The sequence below is a fragment of the Oenanthe melanoleuca genome, chromosome 4 (genome assembly GCF_029582105.1).
Source record: "Oenanthe melanoleuca isolate GR-GAL-2019-014 chromosome 4, OMel1.0, whole genome shotgun sequence".
Lineage (NCBI taxonomy): Eukaryota > Metazoa > Chordata > Aves > Passeriformes > Muscicapidae > Oenanthe > Oenanthe melanoleuca.
In genome coordinates, this window is record NC_079337.1 from 53,803,212 (window position 1) to 53,824,247 (window position 21,036).

Here is a 21,036-nt window from a genome sequence, read left to right on the forward strand (position 1 = left end):
TGTTAATATACAATACCATATTTGAATATATTAGAATATTATAGCAGAGAAAAATATTTGTTTGTCAGGGAAAAAACCTTCAGCAGCTTTCTGGCCTAGTCACTTAACAACTCATTACATCTACAGGGAATTTCTGGAAACAAAGTACACATCTAAGGCAATGGAATGAAATAAAATACACAAAGATAAATATTTATAATAATAGGAGTAATTTTCAGTTTGCTATTGCATATTGCTATAAGAAGGGAGAAAAGCAGTATTATTTCACAACAGTAAGATAAAAATCAACTAAAAATTAAAAGATCGTATTTCTTCTCAAACATAATTTCACATATTAAAGTGGAAACAAGAGGAATCCCACTTTCCTCTAACTTCACTTTTCTTTTTCCAAGCACTCAAGTGATAAAGTCCAGTATTAATTAGCAATTTCAACAGCAGAAATCTCACCCAGAGTCTGAAGAAATGTATCAAACATATCTAAATAAAAGCAGGCTAAACTGGTACACCTTGCCAAAGCCTACTTAAGCATGTCATGTGTTATTCCTTCCATAACATATATGGTAACTTAAAGGTTACCTTACAATTTATTTTGTTCAAATAAACCAGATTCTAAACTTTATTCCACATTTCAACAACAACAGATTTAAGCAGCTTCTTCAAAAGGACAATTGGTCAAACCACGTATTTTAAAATATTGCCTAGAGTAAAACATCAAACCAAGTAATACAACCAAACAAAAAACTCGTTCCTTGATTTGTTATCATTTTTATTTAAGGTAAATCATTTCATTGCTTTTTCTTCCCAGAGCTGAGTTACTAGCTTTGTTTTCTCTGTGAAGGGACACAGAAGAGACTTCTCTACAGACCTAGCATTTGCCAATGCTATCATTTTTTCTGGCCAAGTGTGTATAGCTACAAAAACCAGAACATCACAAAACCAAAGTGGTTATACAGTGCTGCATGGCTGGGTCAGAATCTCCACAGGCATTTTCAGTTCTTTTAACACAGAAACAGCTTTTAAAAACCCAAACAGGAGAAAATGAATATCAAAATACTCTTTCAGAAAAACTTCCTTACAGAAGTGGTAATACATGACAATATCCTCATGCAAGTATCCACATCTGACCTAGATGTAAAATAAAATTTATATTAAAAAAATCTTGCAAAGCAGTCAAAGTTCTCAGTTTAAACAAAATACCAATGTTCCAAGACGTTTTAGCCCAATTTGAGGCAAAAGATAAGAATTCTAATGCAAGACACAATAAGACCTAATCCAGATTTTCCCAAGTAACAGTTACTGGGCCATGCCTACTTACAGCCTGTACAACTTCGGCGTCCCCAGAAAGAGCAGCTCAGAAAGCAACTGGAGGTTATTTCTGTTTAGGCGCCTTTGGAAAGAAAAAGAAAAAGTTGTGTTAAATTACAAATGCTACAGCAATGCAATGAAACCACTTTGAGTTGGAATCCCAGTGCTGTAACAAGCTGATTTTAAAGACCAGAAAGGTCCATTAGCGGAGACATGGTCCAGTAGTAAATTTACCATGGACTAATTACATTTTCTGGTTTCCCCCAACAGACCATATTACCTATTTTATGAAAGATTTTGAATCTCTGCAGTGTGAGCCAATCACTAAGTCAGGACTCCATCCTGCATAAACAATATGAAAGCTAAAAATACAAAACCAGCAGTGTAAATTCAGTTCCCTACCAACTCTCTCTTCCTCTTAGTACAATGGAGCAGATTGACATTTTGTGACCATGAAAAGATTCAGGGAAGCATGCATCAAATGCACACACTTTCAGTAACAAGGTAATATTATGTCTAAAGATCCATAAAACCTATTTATATAAATTTTAAAAAGACAAGGAAGCTGTTACAGAAACCCTGATCAAATAGAAGTCAAAAAACCCAAGGAGTCACAGCTTATATTTGGCACTACGAGGAGGTTTTCTCATGGAGTTTTTTTCTCTGTAAAGACAGGAACTTTGAGGAAGCTTAATTAAAAAAATAGAGCCCAGTTGTACATAAGACAGTGTACAAAAGAAAAAACTGCAGCTGAAATCTGGAAGGTGCCCATTTGTCTGTGAAGATTCTCACTGAGCATGCTGACCCGGGTCACAGCTGCTCAGACTGAGGTGATGAGATCAAAGCCCTCTGTCATATCCACAGACAACAGAACAAGCACTAGCTAAGGCAAATATACTCTATATACTCTATCTTCGTGGTTTTTCCTAAACATACAATGCAGATTATTCTATCATGTGTGACAGCCCTGGAGCATACAGCCATCCCAGTCAAGAAGTCAAGCTCAAAACAGGTTTTTGGTTGTTTTTAAGCAATGCATCCACCACATGTGCCACCTGCCATTCAAGTAAAGAAACCTACTGGAAAAAACTGTGTCCCACAAAATTCATCACAGGTCAGAGTTTGCAGTGCACGAGCCCTCAATAATTCAAGGCACTCGTGGAAACCAGACTGCATAGGACTATCTGATATACACATATATATGCATATATATGTATAAAAATAATTGTTACTGTGGTTACACTACATCAAACTGTTATCAATACATTCCACAAGGTGAAAAAATATACTGGGCATCAGTCTTGAAAGATTAAGTTTTACAATTTCATAAAGGCTCAGATTTTCCTGTTTGTTAGTCTTAGGGCTCAACTTAAATAATTTAGCCTGCTTAGCCTCTCTGGGCTAATTTCTCATTAGCATTGTTCCACATAATGGTCTTTCCAGTTTAAAGGTTTTTCCAGAAACTCCCACGTAGATACACAGAGACATTCCAAACCAAATTTTACATAGCTCCATGGTTTAGCTCAATTAGTTTTTACCTCTCTTAAAGCTGAATGCGATTATTGATGAGAATTAAATAATCTGAGAAATATTTTATGCAGAGGTTTTCTGCCACACTTCAAATCATAAGCAAGCAGTCAGCTTTTTGAGTTCTAGATATCCATAATTGTCCAGTGTTAATGTCAAATTTTCTTCTGTTAGTCAACCAGCAGAACTCCTGATTTCTCTAAGCAGAAGAAACCTAAATCACACATTTAGAGATTAAAACAAGACTTAGAGTGAAAGAACCAGAAAATGAAAGGCTACACTACTGGGATAAGAGAGATGAGTGACAATTCATTTTAATAATTAGAAAAAAATATTAATCCAGCAAAAGCAACAAAAAATATAATTGTCATCTTGCAAGTCACACGTCCAAATTAGTAGAATGAAACATTTCCATAAAGAAAGAGCTATAAATTAATGACTACTGGAAGACTTCTGATTTGAACACTGCTGCACATAAATACAAGACAGTGATACGTTTTACTGTTTCTGCATCTACTACATTTTGAAAGTAAAATGGTTTTAAAAAATAGACATTTTCTGACCTTTAGTAAATCTATGTATAAAAGTATATGCCAAGGCTACAAAATTGAAGTAGAAGACAATTGTTTTAAACTAAGTTATATTTGCAATCCAAGAAGACTTTGAAAATGAAGCAAATGAGCAAGTAAAAAAAGAAATAAAATTAATTCTCTGCTTCTCTTGGCTAAATAGAGACTTAAACGTCTAAGTCCATGATTACAGATCCAAAATTACATGGAAGAGCATACAGGGTAAAGACTAAAAAGTCAGTTTCTAATCAGCTTTCCAGGAAAAAAAAAATCTGTTGATACTTCTTAATAACTCTATTAAGTTTGGATGCTCGACAATAATTATGAGTGAAAGGGCAGTGAAATCACTCAGTATCTGTATTTTCGTAGAAGTTTTGTGTATTACATAAAAGCCTCTCTAGTACAATGACATAATATTAATTGATGATGAAGTTCATCAGGGAGGCTGCCTTTCACTAAATGAAACAGTCTTACAAGGATCACTCAGAAGGATATAAAGTATTTAAAATACTTTAGTTTAAAACTCCCAGAGCTCAGTCTTCTAGACACAGTAAAGACTAGAAAAGCATCTTCAAAGTAAAATGATGGTAGAAGTGTACAAAAGGATTTAAGGACAAAGAAAAAAATACCTTTGACAAATGAGCAGGTGAAAATACTCAAAGGAAGCTCAATACCAACAGGCAGACAAAGTAAGACCCAACAAAGAATAAATAACTATTTGAAGCAGACAATATTAAGAAGTAAAAATGTGGCTTAATTTGAGCTGGTGGTTCTGAACAACAGGCTATTTTAGTTGAAATTGGTATATAGCTGAGTTTTCCTTGTCTTCTGCATGCAGCCAGAGTACATGTAGATGACAATAGACAGAAGTACACTGCAGGGAGAGCACATTATGTTCCCAGCAGCAACATATCCTAACCCACTGAAGTCTGGCCATGCCACAAATCCATCCTGGTGTCTCTCTCAAGGTTTCACACCACAATAACTATGATCCAGCAGCAATCATGCATGGAGGAGAAAGAGAAAGAAAACGTCTTGATTGCAGTGGGTACAAAGTAATCATCTGCAATTGCTATAATTCACACCCATCTGTTTCAAACTTGTTGGCCTTCACTCTAACCTGTTTCTGAACCTGCTATATCAACTATATACAGCCAGAGAAGGTGTAGGAGACTGTAGAGCCTCTCTGGGAAAATGAGTTATTCCAGTGCTTGACTGCCCTTGCAGTGAAGAAGTTTTGCCCTTACATGCAGTTACACTTCCCACTTTGATTTATGCTCATTGGCTCACCACAGCAATGAGCCTGGCTTGAGCTTTTTCATAACCACCTCACAAGTAATAACCACCTAAGTAATTTTCCATTGGGTTTTACTTCAAGTAAAGGCAATTCTACCCATAGACCCTGTAGGACAAAAGCAGCCCTCAAAGATAACTTGAGAACTGATCGAAGTTAAAAGCTGTTTCAAGTAAGTTATAAATCAGCTGTGCTCTTTAATTAGAAACAGCCTGTCCCATTGGGTGCATAGAAAATGAGAGCTTTCCAAAATTCAAAATACAGGCACAGATGCATTTTATTCCACCACCACTGCTTCAGGAAAAAGGACTGAATGCTTCCAATCCATACAAGATTATTGACAATAGAATTTATTATTTTTCATTCCTCCTTCAGAGTTAGCCAAGAGAAGTAAGTACACTATCTGTACATAGTAGCACACAGCACCATACAGCTTAGAAATTGTAATCTTCAAAGGAGCATATCCATTCCTGTTTATCAGCAGAAGAAATAACTATCACACCCATTCAAAAATAGCATGTTACAGGACAAGATCATCTGCAAAATATACATAAACTTTAAAAGCATAATAGCCTGTTTACCTTACATTTCAATTTAGAACAGAAGAACATGTCAGTAATCAAACCTCTGTGTTCACACAGGAGCACTTTCTACTGACAACTGAGCCCACAAGTCTCCTTAAGTAATTCCAAGATGTTACAGGGATATGCATCCTCTGGGAAGGTCTAACATCAGTTCAGGCTTTATAAGCTCAGGAAATACACCTACAAAATTGTCCAAGTACCTCAAAACAGAAAACTAGTGCCCAGCACCCAAATCTTCTCCATGGGCTGGTTTAAGTAGGATGTCCTAAAAATCTGACTAATATGTAGGGTCAGAATAACAGACGTCAGAAGAAGTGATTCCTATTGCCTCAGAGAAATTATAGAGAGCTTAACTTAGACTTATGCCTGAAAGGAAGGCAAATCACTACTTTTGTACAATAAACATTGTGCTGTATCTGCCAGAGGCAGAAAATATTTGTGCATCCATGTCCAAAGCCACAATCTGCTGAACTTGAACACATCTGGCAACTGCTGTCAGTTAATGTGACTTGTATGCCATCAAGTGAGAGGAAAACCCAAGAACTAAGAGCTAAGCAAAAGATTGTGCCAGTTTTTCCATTAAGAATCCTCTGCAAAGAGAATTTCTCTAGTCAAACTACTTATAATCTCATTAAGCCTGACGATATCAAGTTTGCCAACCACATGAGTAAAAACTGGAATCTGAGAAGTTCAAGGCTGTTCTTACAGCATTTGGATGTCCAAGGAGGTTTTTCTCAGGTCAAGAACCACTTAAGCAGGACTCCATTTTCCAGGCTAAATAGTGACTAGCTAAAAAAGACATCCAAGTTATTCCCCATTTAATTTCAAATATAAAGTATATATTTGTTTCAGTAAGAAAAAAATAAATTCAGTAGCAGGACACTAATGCAAACTCAGTTTCTTATTTGTGTAGGAAGCAGTGAAAGGTACTTCTTAACTATACTACTATATTGAACTAGAGTACACTACTTAACCTAAGGTATTTTCTGTCCTTCATATTCTCCTATGAGTTTGATGTCAAGTCCAAAATTACCACACTCCTACCCCAATCAATTCTCCCTACACTATGCAGAACAGTGTTTTGTGCTGCCAAGAGTCCATATTCACTTTGCCTTTTTAAAGCATTTTTTCACTGCAAAGAAAAGACTGAAACTAAGGCTGCTGTTTTCTGTATTCCTTACTGTTTCAACAGAAAGGATATTTCTACAAATATTTGGTGATTATTTTTATATTCTGCCTACAGCACTAAAAAGCATGAAAAACACAGTAAAAGCCAGGAAACTGCAGGTTGGAAAGCCTCATCTCAATGCCTGGGAAGGCAATAGGGCAAAATAGAAGCTATTTCTATTCTAGACACAGTAAGGGCAAGATGAGTGGACCTGGTCAGCATGGATTTAACACTGGGAAAATGATGCCTGACCAGCCTGATAGCCTCCTACAATGAATAAGGAACTTGGCAGATGAAGGGAAGACAGTAGATGTTTATCTTGACTTCAGTAAAGCTTCTGACACTGCCATTCATAATGCTTGTCCTCATAGACAAACTGATAGAGTACAGATAAAAAAGCAGATGGTGAGGTGGACTGAAAACTGCCTGAAGTGCCAAGTTCAAAGAGCTGTGGTCAGAAGCACAAAGTCCACGTGGACAACAGTCACAACTGATACACTCCAGCTGTCAGTAATGGAAACAGTGCTGCTCAAAACTTCATCCACAACCTGGAAGATGGGACACATTGCACCCTCAGCATACTTGCAATACAAAATTGGAAAGAATGACTGATGCAATAGGTGTGTGCACTGCCTGAGAGTGCACCCAGACCAGCTGAAGACCTGCTTGAAAAGGAACCTTGGGAAGGGCAACAAAAAGGAAAAGGAAAGCCCTGAACCTGGAGAATAACTCCATGCACCAGCACACACTGGAGAACCAGCAGCTGGAAGAACTATCACAAAGAACAGCCTAGGGTGTAGGTGAACAAGAAATTAAAATGAAGCCAGCAATGTGCCCTGCACAGAAGGCCAAAAGCATCCTGGGCTGTAATCACAAGATTGCTGGCAGCAGGTCAGGGATGTGGTCCTTCCCCTACCATCAGCACTGGTGAGACATCTGCAGAGCTGTGCCCAGTGCTGGACTCCCCACAACAAGAGACAGGGACATACTGGACCAAGTCCAGGGAAGAACTGTTAACATGACTAAGGAGGCAAATTGAAGCACCTGTCACACTGGAAGAAGTTGAGAGAGCTGGGACTGTTTAGCCTGAGGAGAAAAAGTCAGAGGTATCTCAATGTGTACAAATGCCTCATGTGCATAAATAAGTGATGTGCTTCTATCCCAAGTAAGGAAAACTGAGCCAGACGCTTCTCACGGGTGCACAGGGAAAGGACAAGAGGCAATGGGTACAAATTAAGGTACAGGAAAACTGTATTTAAACTTAAGAAAAGTGTTTGATTGTGAGGGTGGGCACACACTGGAACAGATTGTCCAGAAATGCTTCAGACTCTCCACTGCTGGAGACACTCAAAACCCAGCTGGAAACAGCCCTCAGTCACCTGCTCTGATGGACCTTGAGTTAATCTATAGCATGGGATTAGACAATCTACAGAGACTTCTTCAAGCCTCCCCAGTCTTGTGAAGCTCACTCATTGGATTTTATTCTATAAACTACACCATAAAGAAGGAAACAGAAATTATAAAACCTCCATAGAGTAACAGAGGTTCAAGTTTCAGATGAAACAAGAATTATTTTGACAATACCTGGGATTTTTTCCAAGGAAAAAAAAAAAAAAGGACAAAGAAAGAGAAGGTGAAACTGATCTAGCAGGTGGAATTTAGCTAGGGTTTGAACAGATTGTTTAAAAAGACAAGACCTGCAGACAGTCCTGACAAGCTTGTAACTGTCTTTCTGGCATCAAGTTACCACAGTAAATTTTCACTCAAGTATTTTTCTGGAGCACCTGTACAGACAGCCTGCCAAACTATAGTCAGAAAAGGCTGCTGTGCCTTAAAAAAAATGAAGAGAGACTTTGCCATGTTATATTTGATTATCAGTCTAGACTATTATTAATAACAAGCCAGCACAATGAACTATATACTAAGAAAGAAAATAAAATATTTCTTCTGATGAAGTTTCAACCAAGGTCTTCATAGTAAATGAGGTAATATAGCAGTATGAGTCAGTGAAGTTGCAGCCAGATCCCTCATACATTTTGGAGTTTATCTGTAAAACTCCAGATAGATGTGTGTTTTCTGCAATCAAAATAAGCATTGTAGATAATCTAACATGCTATATTAAAATGTAATGACAAGTCAATATTCACCTGTGGCCAACTAATATTAAATCAGTATTTAAAAAATATTTAGCTGGCTCTTCAAGAAATAAATATGATTCTTACAGAGTAAAACTAAAATGTATAGCTGTAATTGTAATATCAGTGCTCTACTGAATCCATTTCAAATAGCTTCTGAATACAAAACACCATTTGAAACAAAAACATTGGCACAACAGCTCTGCAGAAACAGATTTAGTTTCACCATTTTGCAACAGTGCAAATTACCCATTTCAGAAGAAGCAAGAAAAGAAGAGCATCCAGCAAACAATGCCACAAAGGATGGGCACAAAACAGATGTGGGAAAAATAAACAGCCTTCCTGCCCTGGAATTTGTAAAAAGGTCTGCAAAAAGCAAACAGGACTTCTCACTGCAATTTGACTTCTAGACCTATAAAAGGAATCCCATGAGAAAAGACACTCAGATGAATAAAATATAATAAAAATAAGTAGAGGACACTGACAAGACTTTTAGAAGAACACTGCTCTTGAAATTAAGATTTTATCAAATATTTTGTAGTGATCTCTAATCAAAATGTAGCTAAAATTTGATTTTTTAGAATTCCATTAGAACACTGCATCTTTTTAAATACTGCCTTCAAAAACAGCCTTTGCCTCTCTCTGATTCAACAAACATTTCTAAAGAAGATATTTAATGCTGTTTTGACAAAAGCCTGCTAATACAGAATAACTACAGTAGTATTTTTTTTATTCTTTTTCTTAAAAAGCCATAAATACCCGTGGCCGGTATAATTCATGTAATACAGTCCCACATTCCTTTGGTAAGTGATTAACACCGCAGGCCTCATGTTCTCCTCCCTGTTCTGAGAGGAAGAATGTGTGGTGCATTGCCCTTAAACTATGTAAGGCTAGCTAAAAGGAGGATTTTTCCCATCCCTGATTAACAGGAATAACTGTTCACCCCCTTCAGGGCTGTTCAAAACCAGGAATTCTCTACCTGACTCATTATTCTTCCATTCCCTATGACACACCTGTGTGAAGGCATTAACTCCTCAAATGCTCAATATATTCAGACTGAAGCTGCACAGGTGATTAAGTGCCAATGTGACAGGGAGGAGACAAGCAGCCTCAACCAGCCTCCAAAAACAAGCACATGAATAACCCCACGGGTTTTAGGCATCTGAACCTAGACTTTCCCAGCAGCAGTCAGAACTGCTCAGAATGTACCCCAAATGAAAAATTAGTTCTCACTAATGAACTTGCACACCACAATCAAGACCAGCATTCAGTGAGAAACAAAACTGGAGACTGAGTTCTTGGCTCTTTAGCTGGAAGTTAATCTAAGAGCTCGGCACAACTTCTGTACTATATAACACAAGGTCTTACCCCTAAAAAAGTGATTTCATTGATACAATTTATAATGAAACATAAGATGAAATATTTTTCATTTATCAACTTTACTTTTATGATAGTGATATAAATGATTCCTGGAACAGTAGTTCCACTGCTAACACAATCTTTGCCAAGGATCCTAAAACTCCACATGAGCCTTTACACCCAAGTGTCTGCAAATTGGGTGAAAAAAACCACATCTTTTTCTTCAGCTAAAAAACCAAAACTGCATCATAAAACAGGTAACATTTAGAATTTTTTCCAGAAGCACTTGCTCCTAAATTTTGATCATATAGCTTCATAGAAGTGAAATCTAAGGTTTCTAACACTTCTCCTGTAACTGAAATGACTACATGCTATCAGATTTAAAACTCAGAAAGACAAAGTTCAGCCCAAACCTGCTTATTCTAGGATTAATTTATTGACATAGCTCACATTTAAAGAATCACATATAACATTGGCATTCCTCTTTTAAAAGTATTTTCTTACTAGGAATTTACATTTTATTGATAGAGTTAGTCAATTTGGAATAAAACTGCAATCTCATGCCACACATCAATATTGAACAGAAAGCTGGCACATCAATTTACTTTAATCTCTTCTAATTTAATAAAAGCTGTATTTGTTTTTATCCTAGAGGAAACATTTTATTTCTTAGTCTACCCTGCAATGCATGACTTTATAATATGAAATGCTTTTTTAACATCCCATACATTCAGAGATCATGGTAACACCTAAGTCCGTTTTTGATTTTATAATTTCAAAACCTACTAATGCAATGTAATAGTTTACCATGTTGATCTAAGTTAGAGCTCAGACAGATAACTCTAACCCTGTAACACATGAAATACAGCTAAACACCACTTTATTTTACTGAAGCCCATTTAATATTTTTGACAAGATGATCTCCTCTGTATTGAGGTTATAATTAAGCCCTTGTTGCAGCTGAAGCTGTACACAGTAACTTCACATATTGATTTGTATCCTGAAATCCACTACAGTTTGTTTATAAGTAGAAATAACTTTTCCTTGAAATTACATAGTTGCAATATACTTTTACTTCTGTGCTATGGCACATCTGTAAGTTTCAAATTGCTCACCCACAGTGTGTACAAAACAATACTTTCACTACTACTCAAACACTAAGTACACACCTAAGTAGGTGCTCTCTTCATGTTAACTTTGAATAACTTTTTAAAATGTATTTGTGGAGATGGAGCCCAAATAAATAGCAAGTAGGGACAATTCCTCAGTTTGTCATTTTAGAACTGTGTAGCAAAAATTTAGAAAAATCAATGAACTGTAACAAAATGTTTAATTCTTGAAATATTTCTTTCTACATGAGTAATGCATTGTAAGAAACAAGAAAATACAACAGATAGCTTTAAGTTTAAAAGCTACTTTGTGTACCAACTTGATGCTCAATCCTTACAGCATTCTTTTCTTGAACTCATGATTTCAGGTTACTCATTATGTAGCTCAGGGGGGCCATTTTTTGGAGAGGTATGGTGGGGGGTATTCAGATCAGACACCAACTCAAGTTAAAGTTATTCCTTTCAGAGAGTAACATATCTACACACTAGTTTTCAGCAGAAATAGGTTTGGTGGAGGGATTGGTGGCTTATTTTTCCTTTGTGGGGCTTTGGGTTGAGTTTTTGCTTTTTTTCAATAGTTTGGCTAAAGGTAACCCTTTAGAACTGCTAACATAATAAATAAGCATTTTTAAAAAAACTGTCAATTCAAGTATCTAAAACATAGAAGCCTGGCCTGGAAAATTTCTAGGCCACACCAGTAACCTTTCTCACAGGAGTAATCAGTGAGACTACTCATGCAAACCAAGTTATTCACACGGTAAACATCTGCAGAACCAGACTTTAAATTAGCATTTTAGGGACACACTGCCCCCTCAATGGATTATTCATAAATACAGGAAGAAAAAAAGTGAGTAGTTTCAAAGCTATTGCTATAAGCTCTTCCTATTCTGACATTTTTTTCATGTCATGGCTCTATCATAGAATGAGTTGAAATCTCAACTACTAGACTTAAACATTAGGAAAAATTGTAATTGAAAAGTTTTCCTATCAGACAATTTTTTTTAATAAATGAAAAAGTAACTGCTCTTCTCTGTAAACAAGTGAAGAGTACATTTAGCCCTCAAAAACCTGACAACCCTCTATTTCTGGAGTACACAGAAATGTAAAGAAGCTTTAGGTTTAAGCAGCTTCTTACAGAACTGGTTCAACAGTCTATGGCAGCTGTCTCCAAAAACATTTTATACTTCCCTCCAGATGACAATAACTTGTAAAAACTGGCATATTTTAAGCAGTATCTGCAACACTAGAGAATGAGGTGATCCTTGGGATAACAATGGCCTAACTTACTAAAAATAATTTTAAAGCTGTGTCTAACAGTGTCACTTTTCATAAAGTGGAAACTTTCAGTTTATCTTCATCTTGCTTTCTTAAGATACTATTTCCAACTATTATAAACATCACACCCAAGATGACAGCTTTATGAAGAAAGAAGAAACAAGTGTTCCATTTCACATTCTCATAAGGAATTGTTTCATCCCCCAGAATAAGCAGTGGTCTCTGGAAATCCATAAGTGTTGTGAAAATCCCCTATGTCTTGATCCTTTTTGTTTTCTTGCCATGAAACATTGAAAATCACTGCTGACACATGACTGTGAACTCTGTAAGAGGTTGAAAAACCCTAAGAGGCCACATCCAATCCTTTCTCTATGGGACTTGCCACATACTGAACAGCCATATATTCTTTAGAGGCCCTGCTCAAGAACATGGGCTCATGCAAGTTACTAGAAAATAAAGAAAGTCTTGCAAATATTAAACACTGTAATTATTGCAGACATCAAGACTGCAATTAGTCCAAGAGATTTTAGAACTGTCTCAGGACATGCTCAAAGGTGCAAACTGCCCCAACTGAACTTCACAGCATACAGCCCATTTTTCAACCAAAGAGGGCTGTTTCAGCAGGCAGAGCACCTACACAATAAAAGAACCATTGGATTCTTCTGTCCAGTATCCAGATATTGAAAGAAAACCATATTTGTGGCAGACTTGCCAGCTCAGGCAGTGTTGTACGTAATTGGCATTGACTGGAGCCTTATGAGCTCAGCCCTTAAGAGCCTTCAACACCATCAGAGACTGGAACTAAGTGAACAATGCACTGTATAGTCATTTATTTGACTTGAACACTTCTCACAGAAGTAACTGCCTAAAAGGCTTACAGCAATACCAACTTCACCAGTGTTTCTCCAGTTACTGAAGTTTCCACAAACCTAAAACTTACTAAGTTGCTAATTTCCACCTTCTTTTTCCATCCTACTTTTTAAGTAGCAGGCACAGCTACAACATCCTTTATTACAAACTGAAAACTTTTACTTTAATTCAGGCTGCTGTAGTAATAATCACTTTTTACAGCAGTACTTCATGTAGCCTTGGTTCCATTGCACTTGTACAATTACACTGGTGTGACAAATTCCCATTGTGGAACATAATAGGTCTAAATAGCTTTGTGCACATACTAACCTACATAGTGTACTAGAGATGTTATTTTATTTAGCTACAGGAGAAACTACCTGATAGATTTTTAAGGCTTTAATAAAAATCTATCTTAAGCAGATCTCTTCTGAAGTGGTCAAAAGTTTCTTCTGAGATTAATTTTGCAAAGCATTTCAGGTCTTCCATTAAAGGGAGCTGAAGATACTCAGCATTTTGAATTATCAGACCTATAAATGAGTATTCACAAGTAACTCATTAACCAACCAAATAGTTCCTTCAAAATCAGAGTTACTGGTCTAAAAAGAAAAAAAACCTTAACTGAAACTCCAGTTAAAAAAAAAAAAACCCAAGAAATAAAAAATACCACGCAAACACCCAGCACTTCACTTAGAGAAATGAACATCTATTCCCAAGGAGAAACTACTGTGAAACCTGTTGTTCACATTAAAAAGTACTAAAGAACAGAAAATATCTTTTAAAATACAGACCATATACACTAGCACAAGGTATTTCAACATAAGCAGCATTACATGTAAACAATCTTATAAATCAAATTGAGTTAATTTAAGCTGCAGTGAAGTTTTCTTACACTCTCTGTTTGCATGCTAAAAGGTCTGTGTCAGGTATTCTTTGACAGCAGCTTGGTACATTGCACTTGGAGTGAAAATGTGACACCCTACACTCGCACACTGAAAAAAATTAAAAAGCTTTTAAGTGCTTGCTATTTGACATATAAAAGAAAATACTTGAATGAAGTGCCCACAGGTTTCCTGAGAAATCATTTTGGATTTCAAAATCCCAAGGAGATGAATTGGCTGTCAGATAACAATGTCCCTTCATCAGATGGACTTGGCAGTTGTAAACAAGAAGAACTTTCTCAGCTTTTCCCCACAAACATGAAATATTTGCTCTTTGCCAACAGCTGGGGCAGTTTAAAGACATCCTGCATATATATTCAAATTACAAGTCACCCACACACCTAACACAAACTGAATTCCAGTATATTAAAGAAACTGACAAGTGTTGGAACAGATGTAATATAACTCTGAAGACAAAACAATCTAACTTCCTAGGTCTAAATAACTAAATTTTCAGATAGCATAGTTTGCCTACTGAAGGAAGAACAAACCTAACCCACAAAGTAGCCAAAAGTACCACAATTTCTCTTCAGAACTGGTATCTCATGTAAATGGAAATTATCTATTGTTTTTAAATTATCAATGGAAAACCAAAGAAAAAATGAAACAATGTAATGGCAAAATACAAACACATCAGACAAGTAAGTTTTAACTACTGAAGTTCATTTTTCTGTGGAAAAACAATTCTATACTTCAGAAATATAAATAGTAAAAGCCGTGAAGTTTATTGAAATTTGTTAATAAATCACATAGCAGGATCTTACTTTGAAATAATTAAGCAATAAGGCTGCTGATAAATTGTTTTAAAACTTTGTAAACATTTGATATCTCAGTGTCAAACCACATCCATAGTGAAAGTGGGGATCTTTTAATGTTTTTCATGTTTCATATATGTGTATTTACTTTTGCAATATGAACTACACCGCTGTTTAATTTTTTATCTAGACACTATAAACCAAATTTAGGAATGTGTATATATTATTCCAATATATCCCTCAGCAGGAAAACTGTTTTAAATCCCTATACTTTGTACAAAGTTGAAAACACTCTGTAAAAAAACATTGAATTAAGTGTTTTAATACAACTTAGAAATACACAGTTTTTTTTCCAAAGAGTAATCAATCTCATTAATATTTATTTTTAAAAAGTTGCACTATATAATAACACTCATTTTTTAGGTCAAAAAGTTACACTTATTTGAAAAAATAAGGTAATTATCTCAAGTACACAGTATTACAACTATTACAGAAATATCATAATTACCCTGGTGGTCACCAAGTCTCTTGAACAGCTTTGTCTAAATGACCAACCAAACCATAATGGTTTGCGGAGGTTTTTGTTTTAAACACACAGCAGCTGTGGATACAAAGCAACTATAACAAGACAAACTATGCTCAGGCCAGTGCTGCTTTTCAATTGAGTAAAGTAGAAATACTTTTATAAAGTTAAAGCAGCAACAAATGAAACACTAAGCAAGACCTCAGAGACATGCTTAAAGAAAAGGTGAAACAACGAAAATGCAACAACTACGATGCCTAATAATGAAGGCACAAGTTAAGTTCTACAGGAAAATATATATTAATACTTTCCAGGCTCCACAATATATCCAGCAATCAGCATCCTGCCTTTAACAAGTCAGATATCCCAAGCTGCACAACACATTTCAAAAATATTTTCATTTGAAGCCTAACAAAGTAACAAGGCACATACTGAAAACTAGTTTGGGAATTTCTCATTTTCTAGGTCTCACTGCAACCAAACAGGTGTTTGTACTTCAGCTTAACCAGATAAGGCCCTCTCATCTCTGTTCCATCTTCTCTCCCCACAGTACTTAATCTTTTTTTTTAACCAAATTCAACAGTTCATATTTTTTCTAAGCCTTTATAAAATCTTTCACCATATAAAAGTTGGAGTAGAACTGAATCACTGCTATGTAACAAGAAAACACTTTATAGCCAGTAATTACCTCCAATAAGGCATTTCAGAAAACATCTAAACACTACAGGTCAGAGAACATGCTTCTTTTGGTGTATTTGAGTTCCCAAAAGTCTTTGTGTATTCAAGATTAAAGTGAAAATATTAGATAGTATTCAAACTATTTTCTACGGGACAATTGCAGTTTGCACTTTGAATCTGGACTGCTCTTGAATGCTCCCTCCCAGCTAAAGCCCCTTAAATACTGCTTGAGAATTTCTTCTCTTGTATCTCAGTAAGGCTAGAAGTCCCAAATTATAAAAAAAAAAGTATTTAAAAAATCTGAAGCTTTAACACACAACTACTTTGACCCCCCAAAAGCTGATACTTTTAGAATTAAAAATACTTACAGCCTCTCCAGTTCTTTTAAATCCTGGAATGCTCCTCTCTCAATAGTACTAATCTTGTTCTCCATGAGCTGACTGAAAAATAGAAATTTTTATATGTAAGTCATAATATCTGAGATAACTTGTTGCATTAACAATGGCCATTTAAAGGCAGCCACCTACTCTTTAAAACAATACAACAGCTATTCTAGAGTGATATCCACTTTAACTTTCCATATTCCTGTCACTAGCAATTTACATGGGCTCATATACCCAAAAGAAGGAAAATAAGTCTTGGTAAAAGAAACAGGATTCAATAATAGATTTGCTCATTTACTTAAAGCACGGCAAGTTAAAAAGCTGCACACATGCATACACGCTGTGTGCACACACATATCACTGCTCTTCAGCAAGATGAGAATCCAGTCCAACAGTATGAAGGTGATAGTCTCACATGAGAATAACAAAACTAAAATGCAGAATCCTGGACTCCGGAGAAACATCAGTGAAAGACTGCACAGAGACTGTAACCATAAGAGTATCTCTGTTTAGTAACAAAACCTAAAATTACTACAATGTTATATTTACTTCAGAGAGAAAAGGCAAAGGCTTGTACAAGACTATTTGCTCAAATTAAATTGGCCTTAACAAATAAGCTAAGTGTTTAGATATTTCCTTCAGAAAACAATAAAAAACCCAACCAAAAACCAAAACAACAAAAACAAGCAAAAAAACCAACACAAACTGCCACCAAACTTTAAAACCTCAATAATGCTTGGAAAAAAACTTTAAACAAATAAACAACAACCAAAAAAACCCAACCAAACAAACCAACCAAACAATTCTTTCATCAACTTCACTGGTAAAGTGGTTTTTTTTTGTCCAGATACTACAGAAGGGTAGTAATCACCTGGCTTTTACATTCAGTGAAGGAATAACTTTTTTCTTAATTAACTCCCTGTTTTGATTGAGAGTACCCATTTTCACTGTGAACTATAATTTTCACAGCCTTAAACTGAAGTAACTCCAATGTTTATTCAACCAATTTTAGCAACTCTTTCTTGAAAGCTATATGCTAAATTAAGTCCTCAAGTTCTCATATATTTAAGGGGAGATTAAAAAAAAATTTAACAAATTTTATTTAATGGAATTGGTAACTTGTGCATAACAGCGTATAACACGTGGCAGAGCAGCTTTAGGTTCAGATACAGTAATACAGTAGCTAAAAAGTGATAACCCACTCAGCTAATGAACTGAAACATAACTACAACCTGTAGCACCAGTCCTAAAAGTTATCAGTGAGAGAAAGAGAAAACTTACAGAACTCGAAGGTGCCTTAGACCAGCAAAGTCGGTCTTCGTGATTCTTGTGATGTTATTTCCATTAAGATCCCTATGAAGAATAATTTGTAAGCAGCAAAATTAAAACATTCAAAAGCTATTTTAAAATTGTTTTGTTTGTTTTCACGGGCACAGCATTTCTAGAAGTTAGGAGACATAAATGAATACAACAAACCATTCTTACAATTAACACCATGTGAATTTCTGCTTTCCAAGCACCTGAAATGCAATTTACCTCGAAAACAGTAGTTTAAAACTTTGTAGCAAGAGCGTCTTGGAAAGTCAGTTCTGCCTGCCATTACAAAATTCAGGTTTATCATTAACTACAATCTTTACCAATAGAAGAGTCCAAGGCTCTATGAATGGGGTTATAACTGCACTTAGAAAGCCACAAAACTCAGTACATAAAGGTATATCTATATATATGCTACAACTTTTATTCCACTGTTACAAAAACTAAGCGACTGAAGAAAGACAACTTTCACCATTTCAAGCAATTTTCAGATCTCCCAGTAAGTCTAAAAAGGTGGCATAGGGCTTAACTACCTATAACAACACTAGGTTTCAAACAAGCATTAACACCGCTGGAGTAAGTGATGGGAAATAGGATTTTACCAAAACTAAGCTCTCCACTTGCTGCACAAGTGGAAACTACACTGCAGAATGCAAAGCAAGTTATGAAGTAAGAGAAAGCTGTACTTAGGCCCTAGAATTTCGGATCATACTTCTGTACTACTTCACTTTCTGGAATATATACCTTTTTCTCAACTATTTGGGTTTAACATCTAAACATCTTTCTATTCCAATCACTAGAAATAAAACCGGACTTGGCAACTTATGAAATAAATCTTTAGGAGGTGGTATTACATGGAAGCTATTCTAACAATTATAGCTCATTCCAAATGTAGCTAAGGAAGGAAAAAAAAACAGTATTTTTTCCAGTGCTTTATACTACACATGGCCAAAACACCACGGTAAAGAAATCACACAAGTCTCAGGAGAAATGTGTCCCTGATACTCTCCCTGAGTGAAATTCACCACTCCAGACACGCGTTCACATGTCAACATTTAAACACTTATCAGAGAGCAAGAAATAACGCGCACACCACTTCCACTCTTAGGACCCCTGTAAAAGGCAGCCTGATGTGATAAATAACCGGCCACACAGAGAAAGCAGCCCAGCCGCGGGCGCAGGGCGGGATCACCGTCACGGCACGACCCGCTGCCCCGCGAGCGCGGCTATCGCCCGGTGCCCTCGCCCGCCGCGGATGCGCGCCGGGGCCGGGGCAGCGCCCGCGCGGCTCCGCGGCGGGAGCGAGCGCTGCGCGCCCCGGGGCCTCCCTGCGCACGCCCGCGGAGCCGCGGCCCGGCTCTGCCCCGGGCAAGCCGAGCCCTAACAGCCAAGTTTGACGGGAAATGGGCGCCGGCGGGGGGACAGGCCGCTCCGCCGCCGCCCGGGGCGCCCCCGGCAGCCGCGCTGCCCGCGGAGGCGGGAACCGCGCTGCTCACCGCGGCTTCCCGGGATGAAAGGCAGCGGCTGGGAGCAGCGCCCGCCGCCTCCGTGTCCCCGCGCATCGCTGTGAAACGGGCACGGCCAGCAGCAGGGGACGGGAACAGAAATCCCCCACCCACAGGGCGTCGGGACCCCAAACCAGGCCGGCGCCGGGAGCCCTCGGGGGAGCGGGGGACCGAGGGGCGCTCGCCGCCGCCCCGGCCGCGTTACTTACAGCCTCTCGGTGTTGCGGGGGATGTTCCTCGGGACGCCGCGCAGCGCCAGCCCGTGACAGTCCACGGTGCTCCCCGAGCAGGAGCACTGCGCCGGGCACGGCTGCGGCGCCACCGCGCCCGCCATCGCCAGCAGCAGCCCCAGGGACAGGGGGAGCTTCCCCCAGCCGCACATCATCACCGCCCGCTGCAGCCCAGCCGGGCCCACCGGCCTCGGCCCCGGGAGGCGCGGGGCGCGCCGCCCTCCTCCTCGCCGCGGGGAGCGCTCGGGCAACTTTCAGGGTGCGGAGACAGCGAAGTCTTTTCTATCCAAAGCCAAGTCAAGAAAACAACCCCGGCAAAGTGAGGCGGGTGGCACCGGTCCGCGGCTGAAGGCAACTTCGCTAGGCGCGGGGCCGCGCCCGGGCCGTCCCTCGCTAGCCCGTCGGTGCCTGGGATAGGCGGCACTTGGGTCTCGTCTTCACACGCTCCCTGCGATGGCGAAGCAAACCCAGGGGGGCTCACGGTGCGGCGGAGTTGGGCGAGCTACTTATCTTCCTCTTGGCCCCTTTGAAAGCCGTGCCTGCCCGCTGAGCCCCCGGCAGAGGCCGCGGAGCCCCGTCCGCCCCAGCAGCGCTTCCTGCGCGGCGGCCCGCGCAGCGCTGCAGCCGCTCCCACGCGCGTCCCCCGCCGCGGGCCGCTCACAGCCCCACGGGGGGCGGCGGCGGGGCTGACACCGCGCACACACCGCCCTGCCACAGGCGCCTCAGCAAATCATACCCCTCTCGCAGGCATTCATCAAACTGTCTCTCGGAAGGAGGAGGGAGGGGAAAAAAAAAAAGTCAAACACACAAGATGCTGTTGGGCTTGGCTCTCCACCCCCCGCGCCCCCTCCTGCTGTACGTTCCCAAGCCAAGTTTAGCAGGAAAGGGCTGGTCCTAGAACACGTTAATAATAAGCAGCCGAGAAGTGATTCGTTGCCCTGCTGGAAGGGAGTTCATCCACGACCTTCTCCTCGGTGACAGATCACAGTTATAGATCCTCTCCTGTGATCCCGGGAGCACGGCGAGACAGAGCAGATAACAAGCGAAGTGCGGCGAGGGCGGGAGGGGTGTTATTCTGCTCCCCGTGGTCTCCCGGATACCGTGGCTTTGCTGCGGCAAAGGCACCTGATGGAAGAGGTGGGAACTGCTCAGTCCTTCCAGGTGAGGCCAGTTCAGCAGTTCCTGGGCTTGCTGCAGGAAAGGGAGCAACTTTCCTCCTCTCCCGGAACCCCTCGAGGCACAGCGCGGGGGGAAGGCTGGCGCCTCTTTCCCCGATCCCGCCGGTGCACCTGAGCTGCCGGTGCTGGTGCCGAGCAGCCCGGCCTCGGCTCCCTGGCGGCGGCGCTCCTCCGGCGCGGAGGGAAACGGCGGAGGGGGCGGCGGGGAGCGGGAGAATGGAGGCGACACGCCGGGCTCCTTCCCTCGCACCCCGAGTCTTTCCGCTTGAACAATGGGATAGCACCGCCGCTCGCAGGCCGGCCGGCTCTCCTCCCCGCCGCAAGGTGCCTGCCGCCGAGAGTGCTCCCCGAGCGC

At 39.5% G+C, this 21,036-nt stretch overlaps 1 protein-coding gene across 5 annotated transcripts in view; it reads right to left on the reverse strand.

Annotated features, from left to right (window-relative positions):
* SLIT2 (slit guidance ligand 2) overlaps positions 1-20,551 on the reverse strand; it is a 247,077-nt gene extending 226,526 nt beyond the window's left edge. Inside the window, exons 1-4 of one of the 5 annotated variants that reach the window (XM_056490469.1) lie at positions 19,483-20,547; positions 17,736-17,807; positions 16,440-16,511; positions 1,316-1,387 (exon numbers count right to left, since the gene is read on the reverse strand). In XM_056490469.1, coding sequence (XP_056346444.1) covers positions 1,316-1,387; positions 16,440-16,511; positions 17,736-17,807; positions 19,483-19,658 — 392 coding nt within the window. In that variant the 5' untranslated portion in view covers positions 19,659-20,547. Of the gene's footprint in view, positions 1-1,315; positions 1,388-16,439; positions 16,512-17,735; positions 17,808-19,482 lie in introns of all 5 variants that reach the window. The other 4 variants (XM_056490467.1, XM_056490466.1, XM_056490470.1 and 1 more) reach the window with 4 other exon arrangements.
* Positions 20,552-21,036: the final 485 nt, after the last annotated feature.